General features: G+C 35.3%; 1 protein-coding gene across 3 annotated transcripts in view; it reads right to left on the bottom strand.

The window, feature by feature from the left end:
• EPHA3 (EPH receptor A3) overlaps positions 1–17,894 on the bottom strand; it is a 384,202-nt gene extending 366,308 nt beyond the window's left edge. For 2 of the 3 annotated variants that reach the window (XM_011977264.1, XM_011977263.1), the window contains exon 1: positions 17,582–17,797. In XM_011977264.1, coding sequence (XP_011832654.1) covers positions 17,582–17,669 — 88 coding nt within the window. In that variant the 5' untranslated portion in view covers positions 17,670–17,797. Of the gene's footprint in view, positions 1–17,581 lie in introns of all 3 variants that reach the window. The other variant, XM_011977262.1, reaches the window with a different exon arrangement.
• Positions 17,895–18,828: the final 934 nt, after the last annotated feature.

Here is an 18,828-nt window from a genome sequence, read left to right as displayed (position 1 = left end):
TTAGTAACCAGAGTGAGGAGAAGAAGATGTCGTTATTACATAGACTCTATTTAGTAAATTACTTATTGGAATGTAGGTTATCAGCTAATGAACTACCATATCCTTAAGTTTCTTCTGATAATAAGAACAATGGAAAAGAACTAGACTAATCACATCAGCATTTGGTTTCTACTCAAATGAGAACAAACCAAAATAAGTTAGACCATACAGTCAATTAAAGTAAGTATAGATTAATTAAATTTATTGCATTTACTCAGAAATTAAATGTTTAGTGTACTCCATTTAGCACAAATGAGAAAAACACAATTAGCAGCATTACTTCTGACTGATTCTATTGTCTATCAATTATATCTACCCTGAGTATCTTGCAATGTTGCTGTGATGTTCAAATACCAAAAATATCTTTAAAACCACCATGAGTTTATAACATGCTGTACAGACTCCCTTCTTGTAAATTTAATACATTAATATTATTTGACAACAGTTCCATTTTGACTTCTGAATTATATTTATAATTCAATTACATGACCTAAATACATGACCTAGTAGAGTAGAATAGTTAACTTCAAAACACATTTTAAACGCATATAATTTGGATTTATAAAGTCCCTTTTGTTTGTACCCAAATAAAAATAACACCGTCTAAGAATTCTAAGTACTTTAAAGTGAATGGTTACTTAATTGGGACTCCCAGGATACAAACCTCAAATCTCCTGTGATCCATTATAGATCAGTTTGAGTATATACCATAATTGAGGTAAGAAAAGAAAATGAATGGAATTTCAAAGTAAATCTGTGAGGGATTTATCTGCATACATTGACTCAATGTAACATTGCAATACATACCTTAAACCCCACACTGATACAGGCAAGAACTTTGGTTACTAGAATGCTGTCCCTCTCTAAACATATGTAGACCTGATCATTTCTTTTCAAACGCTAGGATGGACAGGATAGTCTGATGAGTTGTGACGTACAAATATAATACTGTGGACTGAGTTATAATTGCACTAGTGATTGGATAGTTTATTTCAATTGCTGGACAATGTGAGTTCACAATGATAAAATCTGACAAAACGAAAACTTACTTAAGGCTAGATAGGAACATATGCATGACTTCATTCTTTAATGGCTATCTCATGCCAGTTACTTATCAAAGCTGTAAGTTACCCCTTCCCAGATTTCATATTCTAATGATGTGATTGCCATATATTTTTGGTGTGTAACAGAAAACACATTATTTTGTTGATTTTAGAATATTTTATATTCAAAGAACTATATGGCATATATTAACTTTTTTAATGAAAGTGATTTAAATTGGAAATGTTTTTAAATGTCATGATTCTATTTAAGTTAGTAAATAAATAAGTGGAGTTTTTCTAGGCAAAAATGAATTTGGAAATCACCATCTTATGTATCGATGGATATGGTTCTAGGTTTTACTTTTACATGTTTTACTGCCTCTAATTGCTTTTAAATAGAGATGTATGACTACAAGGCGCTTATATTCATGAGAAGGGGAAGGTGATCCTTACTTGGACTGTTGATTTGGCTTTCAGATGGGCACTAAGTTACTGAGATCTGGAAAGAAAGAATGGTGGTTTCTGATGTAAATAAGAAGATGTAGAATGGAGTAAAGGAGTAAGAACAAAGTATGGTGCCGGACACGTGGCTCATGCCTGTAATCCCAGCACTTTGGGAGGCCGAGGCGGGCGGATCACCAGAGGTCAGGAGTTCAAGACCAGCCTGGCCAACATGGCGAAAGCTCATCTCTACTAAAAATACAAAAATTAGCCAGCGTGGCGGCGCACACCTGTAGTCCCAGCTACTCGGGAGGCTGAGGCAGGAGAGTCGTTTGAACCCCAGGGGCGGAGCTTGCAGTGAGCCGAGATCGCGCCACTGCACTCCAGCCTGGGAGACAGAGCGAGACTCCGTCTCAAAAACAAACAAAATAAAACAAAGCAAGCAAACAAAAAAAGGAACAAAGTACAGAGCAAATTGGCTCAAATTGGTAATAAGTACTTATGGAAAGGAGGAAACCTGGATGTCATTTCTGCCACTGATTTCTGCTGTTCCATTTCCCCCTCTGTTGGATTGTGGGATTGAGATTCCCAGAGCCATCCTCTCTCTTCCTATCCTGTCCTCTATCACAATGGAGAGACTCAATCAAAAGTTCACTCCTAGTAAAATTGCTCATTAGTATTGGCAGTGTCAAAAAGAATTGCCTATTCCAATAATTTACATCATCTTTTCTTCTTAGTAAAAGGAACAAACTAAGATTTTTTTTTTTTTTTTCAAGTTCTCAGGTACTAAAATAAGGGCTTGAAACAAAGGTTCCCAGTTAGTGAGGGCAGATTAAAAATGTACAAGTTTCTGGAGTTTTGATTTTTAGAGAATTATTAACACATAAAGATTTTTAAAGGACATTTATAAATTCTGATTCATAGTGGCTACTTGTCCACTTAGAAAGACTGAGAATGGGCCAGGCGCGGTGGCTCAAGCCTGTAATCTCAGCACTTTGGGAGGCCGAGACGGGCGGATCACGAGGTCAGGAGATCGAGACCATCCTGGCTAACACGGTGAAACCCCGTCTCTACTAAAAATACAAAAACGTAGCTGGGCGAGGTGGCAGGCGCCTGTAGTCCCAGCTACTCGGGAGGCTGAGGCAGGAGAATGGCGTAAACCCGGGAGCGAAGCTTGCAGTAAGCTGAGATCCCGCCACTGCACTCCAGCCTGGGTGACAGAGCGAGACACTGTCTCAAAAAAAAAAAAAAAAAAAGAAAAAGAAAAAGAAAAAAAAAGAAAGACTGAGAATGAAACTAATATTCACACCTTGAAAGATTTTTAAGTGCTACAAACATGCAGACAGTTCTAAAAGGTTTTTAAGATTAAATGCCACAGCTTTGTACTGAAGCAGATCTTTCCAATTACCTAATAATATACCCATAGGCTTTGTGGTAATGCTGTAGTTGCATTTTATGAAACTGAGTTATAAATAATTATTAAACAATCATTTCAAGGTGAACAGTAGGCTTTAATGGCTAAAGAATTTCAAACTCATATAATAATGCACAAGTTTTCTTGTAAAACCTTCAGTTATAAGGGACTTTTATGGCCAAGTACAAATAACTATAAAACCACTACAATAGAAAATAAGCCCATCCCTTGATTACATCGTTTTTACTAAAGAGTAATGACAGTTTCTTTCTATGCACACCATCACTGTAATTGTCCCAGCCTCATTTCACAAATACTTATCTTTATCATTTTCATCACTTTCTGTTATAATAAGCAGAATAACTTTGCTCTAGGTTACAGGACTACACAGAGCTCTTCAGTCTGCTTCTAAATATATTTAAATGTCACAAATTGAAGAAAATGATACAGAAAGAAATAAATTTTTTTTCTCAGTGTTATAATTCCCTGTGTAGTTCTCTGGTCAAACATAATACAGAATTAAGAAATCGACAAATATTTTCTGATAAGATTCACCTAAGCTCAGCTTTTCTGTTTTACTGTATGCACCAGGGTATGACATTGAGAAGTTTAGAGAAGATAGTTTTTCTGATGTACTTCTGTATTGCAACAACTTTTATCTACTGCGCTTGCATATTCTTAATTTAATTGTTCCTGTGGACTTCCTGTTTGTATTTATTTTCTTTCTACCCAAGCATTATTATTCTTTTTTTATTGTATTTATTATTATTAGTTTTGAGACAGGGTCTCCCCTGTGTCGCCAGGCTAGAGTGCAGTGGCACAAACTTGGCTCACTGCAACTTCTGCCTCCTGGATTCAAGCGATCCTCCTGCCTCAGCCTCCTGAGTAATTGTGATTACAGGCGTGGGCCACCACGCCCAGCTAATTTTTGTACTTTCAGTAGAGACGGGGTTTCACTATGTTGACCAGGATGGCCTCGATCTCTTGACTTCGTGATCTGCACGCCTTGGCCTCCCAAAGTGCCGGGATTACAGGCGTGAGTCACCGCGACCAGCCAAAATATTTTAATAGATCTAATTAGTATTTTATTTCACAGATAAAACATTATAAAAATATTGTACTATAGACGAAGTCAACTATTATGCCTCAAGTGTGTGCAGATAAAAGTTCCTGTAAACTGTGTTAAATTTAGCAGCATTTTCTATCACAGAAATTTTAATTTATGCAATTTTTATCAAATGAACAGCTAAAATTAGAATGTAATTTTTTGTTGTTGTTTGTTTGAGATGGAGTCTCACTCTGTCGCCCAGGCTGGAGTGCAATGGATGATCTCGGCTCACTGCCAGCTCCACCTCCCGGGTTCACGCCATTCTCCTGCCTCAACCTCCCGAGTAGCTGGGACTACAGGTGCCCGCCACCACGCCCGGCTAATTTTGTTTTTGTATTTTTAGTAGAGACGGGGTTTCCCCGCATTAGTCAGGATGGTCTTGATCTCCTGACCTTGTGATCCGCCTGCCTCGGCCTCTCAAAGTGCAGGGATTACAGGCGTAAGCCACCGCGCCCAGCTGATGTAATAATTTTTTAAATGCTGCCATGTTAAACATTGTTATGAAAAACCTCTTTTGTCAGGTGGTATTTTAACAACCTGTTTATGTGATATAAGAAGATTTCTGCCCTTAACTTACTCTTTCTCATTAGCTTTTTCTCCTGGGCAATAATTTTGGATTTATTTCTATCAAGATCTTAGTTATAGAAGAAATTGTAATTAGCTGTCTCATCTCAGTCTTTGCCAACAGTAGGGGGAACTCCTTGGAATCAAAACAGAGTCTCACAATAAGATGAGTCTGTGTTTTTATAACTAGAGTGACTCAGGAAATAACGCAGAACCAAATTCTACTAGAAACTTGGACACTTTAGTAAATGTCAATCCTATGCTGTTTATAAAGTATTAAAATTTTCATTTTTCCTCTTTTAATCAGAGAAATATAAAGGTCATATGGATATCAAAACTATTATGGAACAAACAGGTATCAAGATATCAGTAGGAAATGTGTTCTTATAACAAAATAATCCTTTCACATAAATCAGTTGTGATGCTCTACTGCCAGTGAATTTTTAGTACACTAACAGCCTGACTTAAATCACAGCTCTTTGTTTTTCTCCATTGTTAACTGATATTATGAATCATTCAGACAAGTAAAATGCATCTCCCAAAATGTAAGTTTCTAAAACTAGGACATTATTATGTAAACAGCATTTTATTTTTCACAGTTTTGCTTTTTAAAGTGTTCCCGAAGTAATAGAATGACTTGTTTACATCCAATTCAGGGACACTTTTTTGAAAGATTAAAAAGTGCAAAATGAAAACATATTACTCAATTATGAAATACAAATAGTCATTAAGGGAAATAGCAGTTTAAACTACAGCATATGCATTTTGCCTTCACCCCATAAAATCAGTCTATCTTGGTATTTAAAAAATCGTAATATCATAAAATGTAGAATATCGACATCCAGATAGTACAGGCTCTCTCTCTATTCAGCCAGAGTTTGACTGTTGGCTGTGAAAATAGAAGAAGAAAATTGGCTTACAGAAGAACTGTAATATAATATTTCCTTTAGAAATAAAATTGTTCCTAGAAGTCCCTTGGATATAAAGATTCAAAATTCTAGCATAGGAAACGAAGAATGTAATGATGAGACAAAAGTAAGTTTAAATTTAAAAACATCCTCTGGATATTTTGGCATCCTCAAACACACATGTGCATATACGTACACATGTGTTTGTTTTGAAAGAACCCCACTGTAGAAGAAATTGGTTTCCTGATTAAACAAATTTCTGGAAAACTACAATCAGAATAAAGCTTTGACTTCATCATATTCTGCAGAATATCTGGATTATCTAAAATCTCATGTGTATCATTTATTCTGATTGTGACAATACAAATTTGACTGACATCTACAAACATAGGCACACACACATAAACAAACTCTTCAAGGTTTGTTTTTGGGTCTTTATAATGGTCCACAAAGGATCAAATACGGTACCACATTCTTAGCAGTTTATTTCAAAACACTAGTCTTTTCCCTTACATCTTAGGAGCATGGTGTCAATGGAAAGCATCAAACTCCGCACTGGAATAGTCAGAAAACTTTTACTTTATTGATGAAAGAGATGGTAGAATGCAAATAAAGACCAGTGAGGTATTTTGGGGTAGTGTAATCATAATAGGAATAGCACCTACAGAAGTTTTTATTTGGTGATGGTTCTATTTTGATATTCAGTCACGTGTGTTTCCAATATATTCACATGCACTCACACAGAATTTACATCAGTTTAGGTATGTGCTTAATAAGAACTGTTTCTGAATATTTAGTTATTTTGGACACGCTTAAAAATGTGTCTTTGTTATACATTCATTTAAATTATTTTTAAAGTTACATGCAGTTAAAAATAAATCTAGGTTAAAGTTATCCCCACCACATGAACTTAAGCAAATCAGTTAATCTCCTACTCCTTGTTTTTAGGAATTTATTATTAACTTTTACCTTAAAAAAATTCTCCCTGTCTCTCAGGGACTCTGTTCTGGGACTTAAATTGCACCCTCCACCAAAGATTCATATCATATTTTTCATAATTCTCATATCTATAGAGCATTCCAGTCCATAGCATATTTTTTTTTTCAGACTCCAGTGGGTAACTAATCCTCAGGTAAACAGTTTGATAAATAAACAAACACAAACAATAAATTATTATAATGTGAAAGATGACTTATTATTATGTAATATGAAATTAGTTATATATCAACCTTTTTCTTGACTCGTTTTAATGATTCTTAAATGTGTGTCTTTGTCATTACCTTGAGAGTTCCAAAGTTTTCACTAATAGGGTTAGGGTAGTAAACCTACTACAAACCTGGCCAAACATTTAAAAAAAAAAAAAAATGCTGAGTTAATTTCCAAAGGATCACCTTTGGAAAGAAAAACTTAAAGGAATATTACTAATTTTATATCTTTTTAGTTTCCTTCCTCTCATTTTATATTTTTTGTGGGAATATTAAAACTTTTAGTATGATTTAGAACATCACTTTCAAAGGTAAGAAAAATTTTCCTTATTCAATGTACAAATGTCAAAGATAAGCATTTGTATCTGAAAATATAGAAAGAAACACCATTGTTAAGCATAGATTAACTAGTTTAGTCACAAGAAATACTATAATTACACGTGGATATTTCTTTTTCGGAGAACAAGGACAATCAAATCATAATTTAGATCAGAAGTGTCAAAGACACTATAGTAAAATCTCTAAGTTTATCTTTTTGAGTTATCTAATGTAAATGAGTATTAACTTATCTACGGTAAACCAGATAGTAAAAGCAAACCAAGAGAAAAATACTAATTCCTTTTTACTGCCTCTTTGAAAAAAATTTCCAATATTTGGCAGTTACTAGATTTGGTGGTGTTTATAGATTTCATAAAAGAGTAACAATCTACTTTAATTCTAGTTCTACTTTTCTATGATGCTGCCAGTTCTTTTATTCTGTAAAAAAGCAAAATCTACCATGATCAGCTGTGATTTATTTGAGAGGGATTTGTATATAACTCTAGCCTTTTTGCCATCTTTGAATAGTATAGATGATTAGAGGACAGTTGGGGAAAATGAACAAGATTAGATAGTGACAAATAAATCAATGGTTTTTTTTTTCACACCACATGTTTAAAATTCAAAAAAATAAAATTTTATGCCATAGAGAGGTCAAAAGGTATATATTTATTCATAAAATTTTGCTTACAGTTTTGTAAGAGGACAATACTGTTGGTGATATAACACACCACACAGTGCTGCAAATGGACTTTTCCTGTTAGTGGTGTTTTGCTTACCCAGAGGATTAGTTAGATAATCCACATGGAAGACATTGCAAATTAGCTTCCCAGACTTTCCCTCAGTGTGAAGACTGCCATCATATGCAATGAAAGAATATATCCCTTTAAAAGCTAAATAGTTTTATCAATGGCTACATTGGGTTTGAAAATCAGGAAATAAATGTATGTTGACTACTAACAAGCTACTCTGTGTTTCCCTTAGTCAATCTGAGGTAGATGGGAAATGTTACAATTTCCTGTTGATTGGAAATCAATCAACTTTATCAGAGGCAAAAAGTAAGATTTTAAAGCCTTATATGAGGCAGTTTACACTTACTGGACCTGTGGAGCTTATTCATCTATTTTTCTTAACTACTAATTGAAAAAACATACATTAACCTTCTCTAAATGAATGCATTAAAAAAGCAAGAAGAAATAGTTTTGATATTGACTAAATAAACCTCTCAGTAATAAAATTAACCCACAATTATCTATTTGCTCAAGTGCTTTTGAGGCCCTGCTATGTAATCAGTCAAGATTTTTGTCTTAAAAGGGAAGACAGCTCAGTTTGGAGTCTTTAGAGTCAGTTTATATTTGCCTTGATGTGAGAGAGTTCTGAAAACCCAAAGATAAATATAAAAAAATCAAATAATAGGGAAATGAGTAACAAATATGAATATAAAAAATCAGGTAATAGGAAAATGAGTAATTGACATGAATTCTCTGGAAGTAAGGGGGAAAAGTTTGTTGCTAATTCTTCACTTTTGTTCGTGGAAAACATGCCAATAGCTTGAAAGACTGGCTAACTCTCTGGGAACATAACGGATAACACATTAGCCTTTTTCCTTTTTTTCTTTTTTTTATGTTACAGTGAAGAAAGCAAGATACTAAAAGCTGCTTTCTGCTTTGGAAGCCTGATGTCATCAATATGCTATTTTTGCTCTTTGCCAGGTTAACAGAATTTATTGCAGCAATTAATGCAAAACATATGTGCTGAAATACCCATATGAAAAATATAATTGCCCCCAACTTAATTTGCTACCTTTCAAAAGCCTGTTTTAGCTACCTTTTCTCAAAGGCTACAGTTAAATAGAATACAAGTGTTTTTATGAAAGAAGAGCTAAATCACTAAAATTTATTTTCTCACCTTAAGTAATTTAAAAATTGTAGTTTAAGTGGGGGGAAATTTCCGCAGAGACTAAAGTCTACTTTTTGGACCGTGTTCTATTTTCTATTGCTGACCTTTAAGACAATTCCAATTGTTAATTAACACTTCATTTTTATTACACATAACCCTAAATAATCACACTCTGGTTATATTGACAATTTCCTCACTATCTGTATGTATGGAATTCTTGACAAAATCTTCTCTCCAGGGTGAGGAAAGGAGTGTTTGAGTGTCAGGAAAGGAACACAGAGGAAAGAACGTGTGAAGAAAAGTCATCACAGATATTTTTATCTGCTCTTCTGTCTACATCAAATTTCTTTAAGTTAGTTTCTTAGTGGGTTCCCCACCCATGCACATAATCATAACTTATGAGTGGAACCACTTTACAGTTCCAAAGTACTCTCATTTATATGGTTTCCTTCAATTTTTCACTACAAATTTCTGATTGTTTCTAAATTATCCTTGCAAAGTCAGAAGACAAATTAGTACAGTCACTGGGATTAAGGTTGAGAAGCTAGTGCTTTTCCTGACAAGGATGTCTCCCTAGTTCATAGGCGTTTGTGTCTAGAAGAAAACATGTGAGGTTAAAATCAAAAGACAAAGACAAGAGAGAGGGCTTGGCTTAGTTACTACTTTATTAGGATCCATTTTCTCAGTTTCCTCAGTTTAACAATGGGAAATGTCACGTTACCTATTTTAGGGCTACTTTAACGATTAAATGAGGTTCCGTAAGTCATGAATGATAATGTAAGGGAAAAATCTGTTTGCCAGCAGAACACTGAACAATTATTTTCTCAGTGTTGAACATGGTACTGAGGATATATTAGTCTTGAAGTCTACAGGATTTAACAATACCATCTGTTATGAAAAACACTGAAGTTCTAACACAGCCACAGAGCATCAGGATCATCCAACCACCAACCTATATCGATAGCACAGCTCCCAAAACCCTCTCTGGCCCATTCCCTGTTTACTCCCAATATTGGAGGAGGAGAAATCTTGTTTTAATAAAACGGTGTCAGTCACACGCGGGTTTTGGGAGAATACAGACAACTTTTGAACATGCACAGGGGCAAAGTTTACGGACACCCCCTCAGCAATTACTAGGAGCCTAACAGGTGGCATTAGCAGGTAGTTTTAAAGAAAATTTTTCTAAAATATAAATTTCTTCATTTGAGTCTAGCGACACCAAAAGAGTTGAATGTCCAAAGGATGAAGAAATAGTAAAGGGATAGGGTTAGAAATCAGCAAGCTGGACAACAGGGCGTATGAGGCAACTCCTGTGAGTCTCAACCAAGCGCACCCAGTAAGAGATGCTTTCTCAATCCTGCAGCGAACCTTGCAGAATATCTCCTTCCCTTGGCTGTCACCTGGTGAACCCACGAAAACGGAAGGAAAAGAGACACAGCACTTCCAAACATCAAACTGAAAAGCCTAGCTGACAGCAATGTAAAAGGCGGCAGGACGATGGTAGATCCTGAATCAAAGTCTATTCCTCAGGTCAGGACCTGCCAGACCCGTCCAAGGCGCACGGACTCTGGCGTCTTCCTGACGCCCAGGTAAGAAGGGTCCAGGTGTTAAGGAGGACGCCGTGCTCTCCCAGTGCCAGCAGATCCCAGGCAGCAGGCAGAGGGCGCACGTTTGCCTCTCGCGCGCGCTCCAGTCTCCTCCTGGCGCTGGTGTTCGCGTAACTTTGCACCTTCGCGCTCTGCTGGCTACAGCCTGCATCGCAGCGCCTACACCGTCCGCCCGGAGGCAGAAACCCGGAGCAAAAGAGCATCAGACTGCGCTCGCCCACCCACCCTACCCCGGGACGGAGGCCGTGGCACCCTGGTCGCGCTCCGGGAACTGACTTTGGCAGCCAGGAGCGGAGAGTCTCTTGCACAAAGAACCCGCTGGCCTCCAGAGGGCTGGGACTGCTTTACCCGCACCCCGAGATGTGTTTTTCTTTTTCTTTTTTTAAATCTCATCTTTAATTTGATGCAGAGTGAGTAAGCAGTAAACTGTTGAGAGACACGGTTGTTTTCCAATGAGCCTGGACCTAGCGGAGAATAGTTTGTGGTTAGGGCAACCCTGACGGTGGGTGTGGTGGCAGCAAGGAGCACTTGCTCATCTCCCTGTTGCCACATTACTGTCTCTACCCGTACAGCTCTGCTTTGTGCTAAAATTTCGCAGGACACACTTTTGGAATTTAATGAAGATTGCTTTATTAAATGTGGGAAGTGTAGGGCGAAGGAAAAGGAAGGCAGTATCCCCTCCTGTGGCCACTCCTGTCCGTGGCGAGGAGTATTCACAACAGTTTGTTTGTGCAGTGCTGCCACTTGCTTTTCTCCTCCTTCCTCACCTATTATTCTCACTTCACCATGTTGGTTTGGATTATGTGGATTTTCACCCTTTGCTTTGACTGGAACAGCGGGACATGATTTAGAAAATGAAGGGTTGGGGGATGTCCACACTCAGGGCTTCCAGTTTAATAACATCACTCCAAGTTTGAAGCTTTATTTGCTGAACTGGTTTTGATTCCATCCACCCCTCCACATGCATTCGTCCAGACATTCAAAGGGGGAAGCATTTTAGCATTTTTTGGCTGACACTCTTAAAACTTTCCTGGATAAAATATTTTCTTCTGGGAAACAATTAGAAGTGTGTAAACTTGAGAAGAGAAACAAAGAAATGCAGCCCCCCCCCAACCCCAACCCCATTTTAAGTGTGCGGGGTTTTTAGGGATTTAATAAAATTGATTAACCAGATGTTTTATGTGTCAAATGTCTTTCTTTTAATTAAATGATTTATATATTAACATTGGCTTTAAAACCTTTTCTCTACTTCTCCGGTTTTCTAATCAACTCTTAAAATTTTCACTTGCAAAAACTTTTTTCTTTGTAAAGGACAACCCTCCCCTCTCCCCTTTTTTTTTTTTTTTTTTTACAAAGGAAGCTGGTAGGAGGCAAACTAAAACTTGCTGACTTTCAGACTTTCCTGGAGAAAACCTCCTGCCAGGTTCCAAGAACTACCTGATACCAAGCAGCTGGGAACAGACTTAATGAAATCAAGCAAGTGGCGCACGTGTATCCACACCCTGAACACGTTGAGGGATGTCTTCCTAGGGGGACTGAGTTGTGACTTGGAAGACTTCGCATTTTATAAATGTCACAATATTGCTTTTACTAATATTTCTAAAGTTGTTACAGAAGAGTTAGCTAAGGTTTCCAAATTTTTGAGAAGTAAATTTCTAATCCTGGTTTTCTGTATACCCGGATGAATAATATAATGAATGTTTCACACTGCTGGTCAACCCTTTATTTAAAAAATCTGTGGAAAGCTACTTTTGTACTTGGTAAAAGCCCTTTATTGACCCTCCCTGATGAGAAAATCCAGATCTCTGAAAACAGAACCCGAAAGGAGACACCTGCATCTGTTCTTCTAAATCTTCTCTCAAACAGGACTTAAAGGAACAAGGTTTATTAAATATTTTAAAGAAAAAGTGTGCAGGTTAAAAAAATAAACAAATTTGAGGATCTTGACAGAAAATTACTTGTAAAACTTAATGTTCTTCAAGAAATACACGTTTCCCCTTCTATCTAGTATTTATGCCAAACAGAATCATTGAAAAAATGATTCAAATCAAAAGTAGCCCAGATCACAGATTTTTTTTTTTAGTAAACGTCTATAAAAACTTATCGAGTTCGATAATTTGAGGAAAGTTTTATTAATACTTTCCTGAAGGTCTTATGACTTGGAAAGTGTAACTCTCAGGAACGTTTCTTTTTTTTTTCCATTTGTGTTGAAATTGGTAAATCAAATATATTGTGGTAATGTATTTTGCCTTTAAAAATCCTTTGCAAAAGTAACTATTTGATATTTCAATATTACATGTATTTTATTTCACAAAAATTTTAAATTTCTGAAAGGATTTTAACATTATAAAGAAAGTTATTGTGAAAAAAGTATTACAAATGTTGGACCCTTGAAGAACACACCAAAATTTGAATGTTAAATGTAGGCAATACATAAAGAATGTTACTAAATCATTTATTTTATAATAAACGTATTAAGAGCAATGTGAGATTACTAAGTTGTTAATATAACCAAGGAGCCAGCCATAATTTAATTAAATTCAAGAACTGAAAAACTTTACCTAAAACTTCCTAAACCTACTAAAAAGTGTTAAAAATAACTAAGATCTGATTCTGTACAATATTTTGTTTTAAAATTTTATATTAGTTTAAAGTGTTTTTCATTATAGCTCCCAATTTCTAGTGTTTCATGGAAAGACAACTTTATATAAAATACAACCATGATCTAACACGTGGCAATGGTGTTTTATTATATGTAGTTTCCCTTTTATAGGTCCAGTCACTTCTGAGTGAGAAGTATATCCAACTAACTTTTAACCTTAAAATAGACAAAAAAAAAAAAAAAAAAAAATCCTATCAACTACGGTAACAATAATAAAAAATATAAAATTAAAAATACTGATTGTTACAGGTGAAACTTTTGTATTGATAAATCTATTGTTATTACTAGAAGATGTAATATCTAAAAGAGTTGATAATTGCTCATTTATGACAAGGACTGGAATAGTGTGATTATGAAACATAAAAATTAGGAGATTGAGGTATCTGAGTGAACACTTTCACCACTCAAATTATTATCATCGGTACTAGTCTTTACAACAATATAGATTCAGAATGAATTAATTTCATGATAGATTTTGAGAGGTTACAAAAAGTTTCTTTAGGACATTCAAAATATTATCCTAGCAATTCAGATTGTCAGTAAAAGCTTAAACAAATTTGCTGATAATCCTGTTAATGACCTAGGTCAAGTGTTAACTGTTGTGGGTTATAAAATAGTGAAATTAAGGTTTCTCCTACCTTCAGGCAAATAGCACAGTTAACCATGGAGGCAGGGGGGATGTAGGGGTGAGCTATTAGGAGAGCTATTAAATTACAAAAATGTATAATGCATTCAATTATTTAGTCTAGCATGATGAAATGCTATTAAAAGCAAATGTAAACCCTCTTCCAAACCAAAAAAACTTATAAAGATGATATGATAGCTTAGTTTTCTATTAATGTTTTAATCACAGTGTGTTCTTATTTGAGGAAAAGTGTTTATATATGAAAAGTGATGCCAATTTATAGTAATTTTTAAAAATGAAAAAAATTGATTATTTTCTCCAACATTTGCCTAATACTCAAAGGGAGGCTTATAATATTCATATGCAAGTTTTACTTTTAAGTTTTAAACAATCACATAGTTTCCTCTAGTATTTAGAATATTTATATTTAGGGAAATGCATTTCATAGAAATAGTGTCTTAGCTACTCAAAAAAGTCTTTAAAAAAACTAGTATATAAATATGAATATTTAATTTTATTCACTTTTATTTTGGATACTTTATTTTCAATATAAAGAGCTTTCTAGATAAATGGTAATCCAATTTATGAACTCTTCTGGATAGAAAAAACGATTTACTGTATTATGTACTGATGAATTAACAGTGCATTGTACTCCAGACTGCCATAAATGTATAAAAGTGTTTAAAGGAAGTACTTTTACCAATTCTGAAAGGGTTGAAGTAACCATAATTGATAATTTTATTTTATATCCAGTTTTAACTTTGTTCCAATGTTATTTCTGTTTACCATTAATCATCCCTCTGGTATGGAAACTAGGAGCAAGTATATGAACTTTTAAAATAATACATAGTGTAGCAATCATACTTTGCTATGAAAAACAGCTGATTTCCCATTAAAAGTCTTTTCTTAAGCCGTGTAAACAGAGAGATCTGATAAGAATTTAATAAAGTTTTTATAAAGCTCTGTTTAAGTATATAGGTCAATTGCTGAGTCAAGTGATCAATGGAATTATGAATATCTGTTATCATTGATGAGTTTCTATTATCACCTGGAGTCATTTTCTTGAAAGCATATAAGAAAGGTATTTGTAAATACATTAATAGAAGGAAAATTCACATTAAACATTTTCTAAGTTATTTTTCTTATCAGGGACCCATGGCATTTCAATATTGATAGTTAATGATTAAATCTCAAATTTAAAAACAAATCACACAACTGCAAATGTCCTAGCAATTAAGTCAATGGCCTGGTTTTGTTCTCTTGGTTCTCTTATGCCTAACTTCATAACAGATCGAAGAATATATTCTAGTAAATATGTTCCAATAAATTTCTTGTACATTTTTTACAGTGTTGAAATATTTCAATCATAGTATTTTAAATACAGTCTAGTATTTCATATTTCAAATTTTAAAAATTATATCAGAAAACTACATTAATATTATTTTAAAATCACTCCTCTCATATATACATTTTCAAAAGAATTGCTTTTTATTTAAATTACATTGTTAGAAAAATTGCATGGAAATCTGGGCACATACTTGGCATTTTCATTTTTCATGTTATTCAACTCAACTGAGAGCCAAGTTATGGATTAATATTTAAAATCTCACTCAAGTATTACCTAAGTTAAATCATCTTAAATTTGTTTTAAAGCTTCCCTTCATAATCACAGGAAGGAAAAGAGACACTATCCACAGGACACAATCTGGAAAGAATAATCCCATGAACGATGGATAAACTTTTATCCAAGCAAATTAAATGTAATTATGTCAGCTTTCTGAATATATTTACCTTTCTATATACATATTGTTAATGTGTACCTGTCTGTATAATTATGCACATTATATCCCCAATCACATATGAGGTGAGGCTTAAAAGCCATTTGCATTTGATTAACTCTGTATCATTAAATTAATACTGATTAATTTTACGTAAGTGTGAAATAGTTTGGTGTCTTTTTTTTTCTCTTGTAGTTTACTTAAAGGTTACGTTTTCCACAAAAATACTGACTAATTACTACATTCTTGTGCATAATTAATTCAGTAATATCCATTATCTACATAGTTCATAAACATTCTATCTGGAAAATATAATTTATCATGGCAATGTGGGAATTTTAACACTATTTTTCTAGTGATTGTCAATATTTTAATATCTGTGAAGAACAAAAATTTTTAAAACATTAATTTTAATTTATTGATATGTTACCTATTATACATGTTACCCGTTATACAAATGAATACTCTTACCTTTCATTCAGGAAGAATGATTGACTCTTACTTTCCAATAAACATTTTAATTTGGGTTGTAAAAGAAAAAGTCGTTTGTGGGTAAGATCATTTTCTTGAGTCTTACAATTTTAGAATTTTTATTTTCTTATTTAGAAAAAAGATTCAGAAAATTTAATGAAATCTGCCAAATTGATAAAGGCAGTCAGTAAGGAAGGAGATAAATGACTGCTCTATTAGCAGTGAAAGTAGGTCACCGGGTATGAGGCAGTTTTTACATTTAATAAAAAACTTTCTAAATGTTTTGTTTTTACTTGTGTTTTTAAAATTAAGGTACACTGTACAATATACAACAGTATTGGCTTGACAATATATTTTCTAAGGAGTGATGTATATAACATGACGTTTGCACATCAGTTGCTCAGTATTGTTAACTTGCAAAATAAATTGCTAAATGTTATTGTTATAAGTTCAAAATCACTGAGAGGAAATTAATGTTGTAAGTGTGGCTTTAAACTGATCAATTATTTAGAGAAGTTTGTTTTAAGAGTTAGTGACTGCATTCACAAGTCATTAGGAATTGATCACAAAAGGTATATAGGAGAAAGAAAATGTATGTATTAGGTACGCAATCTTATAGAACACATTGGTGTCCTTAACATTAGATTTGCACTTTAACCCATTGAAAAGGAATTAATGCTCATTATGAGGATAATAAATAACACAACATCAAGGAAATGCCATTTGCTGCATATGAACATTCTCTCTTAATCTACTATTCAGTTATTTACTATATCTTCCCAGGAGCTATTCACTATTCATTAAATACATTCTCCTATTTGTATACAAGCCTTTAAACAAAGAGAATCCAACCTAAGCTTATTGTAATTCCTGCAAATATTACTTATGTTAATGTGGCATATGCTGCTCATTAGAACCTGTACCACAGTGCAAACCATTGCCTGGCGGGACACACACAACTTCAACACAGCCCTTGCAACATAAACACACACACGCACCTCCGCTTCGACAAACTGATTTCCCTATAGTCCATTCATAAATGCCATGATCCCAAGTAGGAACAACCTGTCATTACCTTTAAACATACTAAAGAGTCTAGGAAAGGAAGGCTGAATTTTCTTTCAAACTTCTCGGAGTACCACATGGTCATAATTAGAAAATAAAATACTGCCTTGGCTATTTGGCAATTAACATAACTGGGTTGCAACGCTGGAGGATTTTCTTTCTTTCTTTCTGTTCAAATTGGCAAACAAGGTAATTGCTCGAATTGGTATCAAATTAAAAACACGTTTTCAAGGTTTAGACCATCTAAAATTATCTTCTGAAGTGTTTTAGAAGAGAGTTGGAAAAAAAAAAAAAAAAGGCACATCTTTCGTTCACTAAGAGCAAACCGCTCTATTGGGAGGCACCTTCCCGACGCGCAAGGCTTCGGTGAGAACGTGCTTTGGAGAGCGTGAGCCCGCGGGGCAGGGCTCCGCGCTTCGCGGTACCTGGCTTACCTTCATTGGAAGGCTGCGGAATCAGTTCCCCGAAGCAGTTGAGAAAAGAGCAGCTGAGGAGGAGGAGGATGGAGAGGTGACAATCCATGTTGCTGGTGCAGAGGGCAGTGAGAGGAGCATATCTCCATGAAGCATGCCACTGATGTGAGGGGGAGCGCTCTGATTGCTGGAGAAGTTACCATGCTCCGCTCGCAGGCTGATGTCAAGTTTGACACTGGAGATAAGGAGGAGTCTGGCTGCCTTTCCGCGAACCCCGCTCGGGGACTTCCCTGGGTCCTAGTGCCGTCCTCAGCGGGCGCTAAAGCGGAGCGGGATGGCACGCTGCTGGCTCTGCAGCCCAGAGCTGCCCAGGAAGGAGACCGGGTGGGAGTGGGGGCGTCGCCCATGGGACAGGAAACACAGAAGTTGTGATGAGTCTGCGATGCTGAGAAAAATGCACCCTCTTTTGTGCTCCATGAAAAGTAGCTATTTTATTGTTTGCTATCCATGCTCTGTTTAACTCACCGAAGAAATCAGAGGCTTGATAGGAGTGTCATATGGCAGTGTGAGTGCACAAGGAACTGAAATGCGAGAGAAACGTGTGTTATTGAAAGAATAGCAGTCTTTCGTTAAAAAGTCAATCGTGTTTGTATAATTGAAAAAAAGAATGATTATAGTTACTCCTTTACTGTGTTCAATGTGATCATAACTCTCTGTGAGTTCTTTGTGGTTCAGAAAGACACTAATACACAGCCTGGATCAGATGGTCTCTGTATTTCTACACCCAGTGGTATCGTGGTTTTTTAGGAGATCTGGCACAGTGATTTCCAGGGCGCATAGAGCATACTTTGTTGTTGTTTTTTTTTAAACAGGGAAGTAACCTTCATCATCTTAGGGACATGAGCAAGTCCAGCCCCAGCCTGAGGTCCACATTCTTTCCTCATTCTGTGCTGTAAAAGTAATACAGATCAAACCTAAATTTCTTAACAATACATATCTCACTCCCTCACCGTCTCACATTAGGATCTCTGGGTTCTGCGAGAGAAACAATGCATAATTCACAGTTGCTCCATTCAACTTTCAACCACTGATAATCTGGTAATATTGGGATATTCTTATTCTTTAACATTCCAAATCCCAAAGGCTAAATAATAATGTCTTTGTACTTTCTCACTTACTTCACTCCATGATTATCAAGGGTCTCTGTTATTTCCAATCCCACTGCTGAACAACCTATTGCAATCTATTTCAGCCAAATAATTTTGTAA

Source organism: Mandrillus leucophaeus, unplaced genomic scaffold, assembly GCF_000951045.1.
Source record: "Mandrillus leucophaeus isolate KB7577 unplaced genomic scaffold, Mleu.le_1.0 Scaffold176, whole genome shotgun sequence".
Lineage (NCBI taxonomy): Eukaryota > Metazoa > Chordata > Mammalia > Primates > Cercopithecidae > Mandrillus > Mandrillus leucophaeus.
The sequence above is the reverse complement of the archived record's forward strand: the minus strand, read 5'-3'. Positions and strand labels throughout refer to the sequence as shown.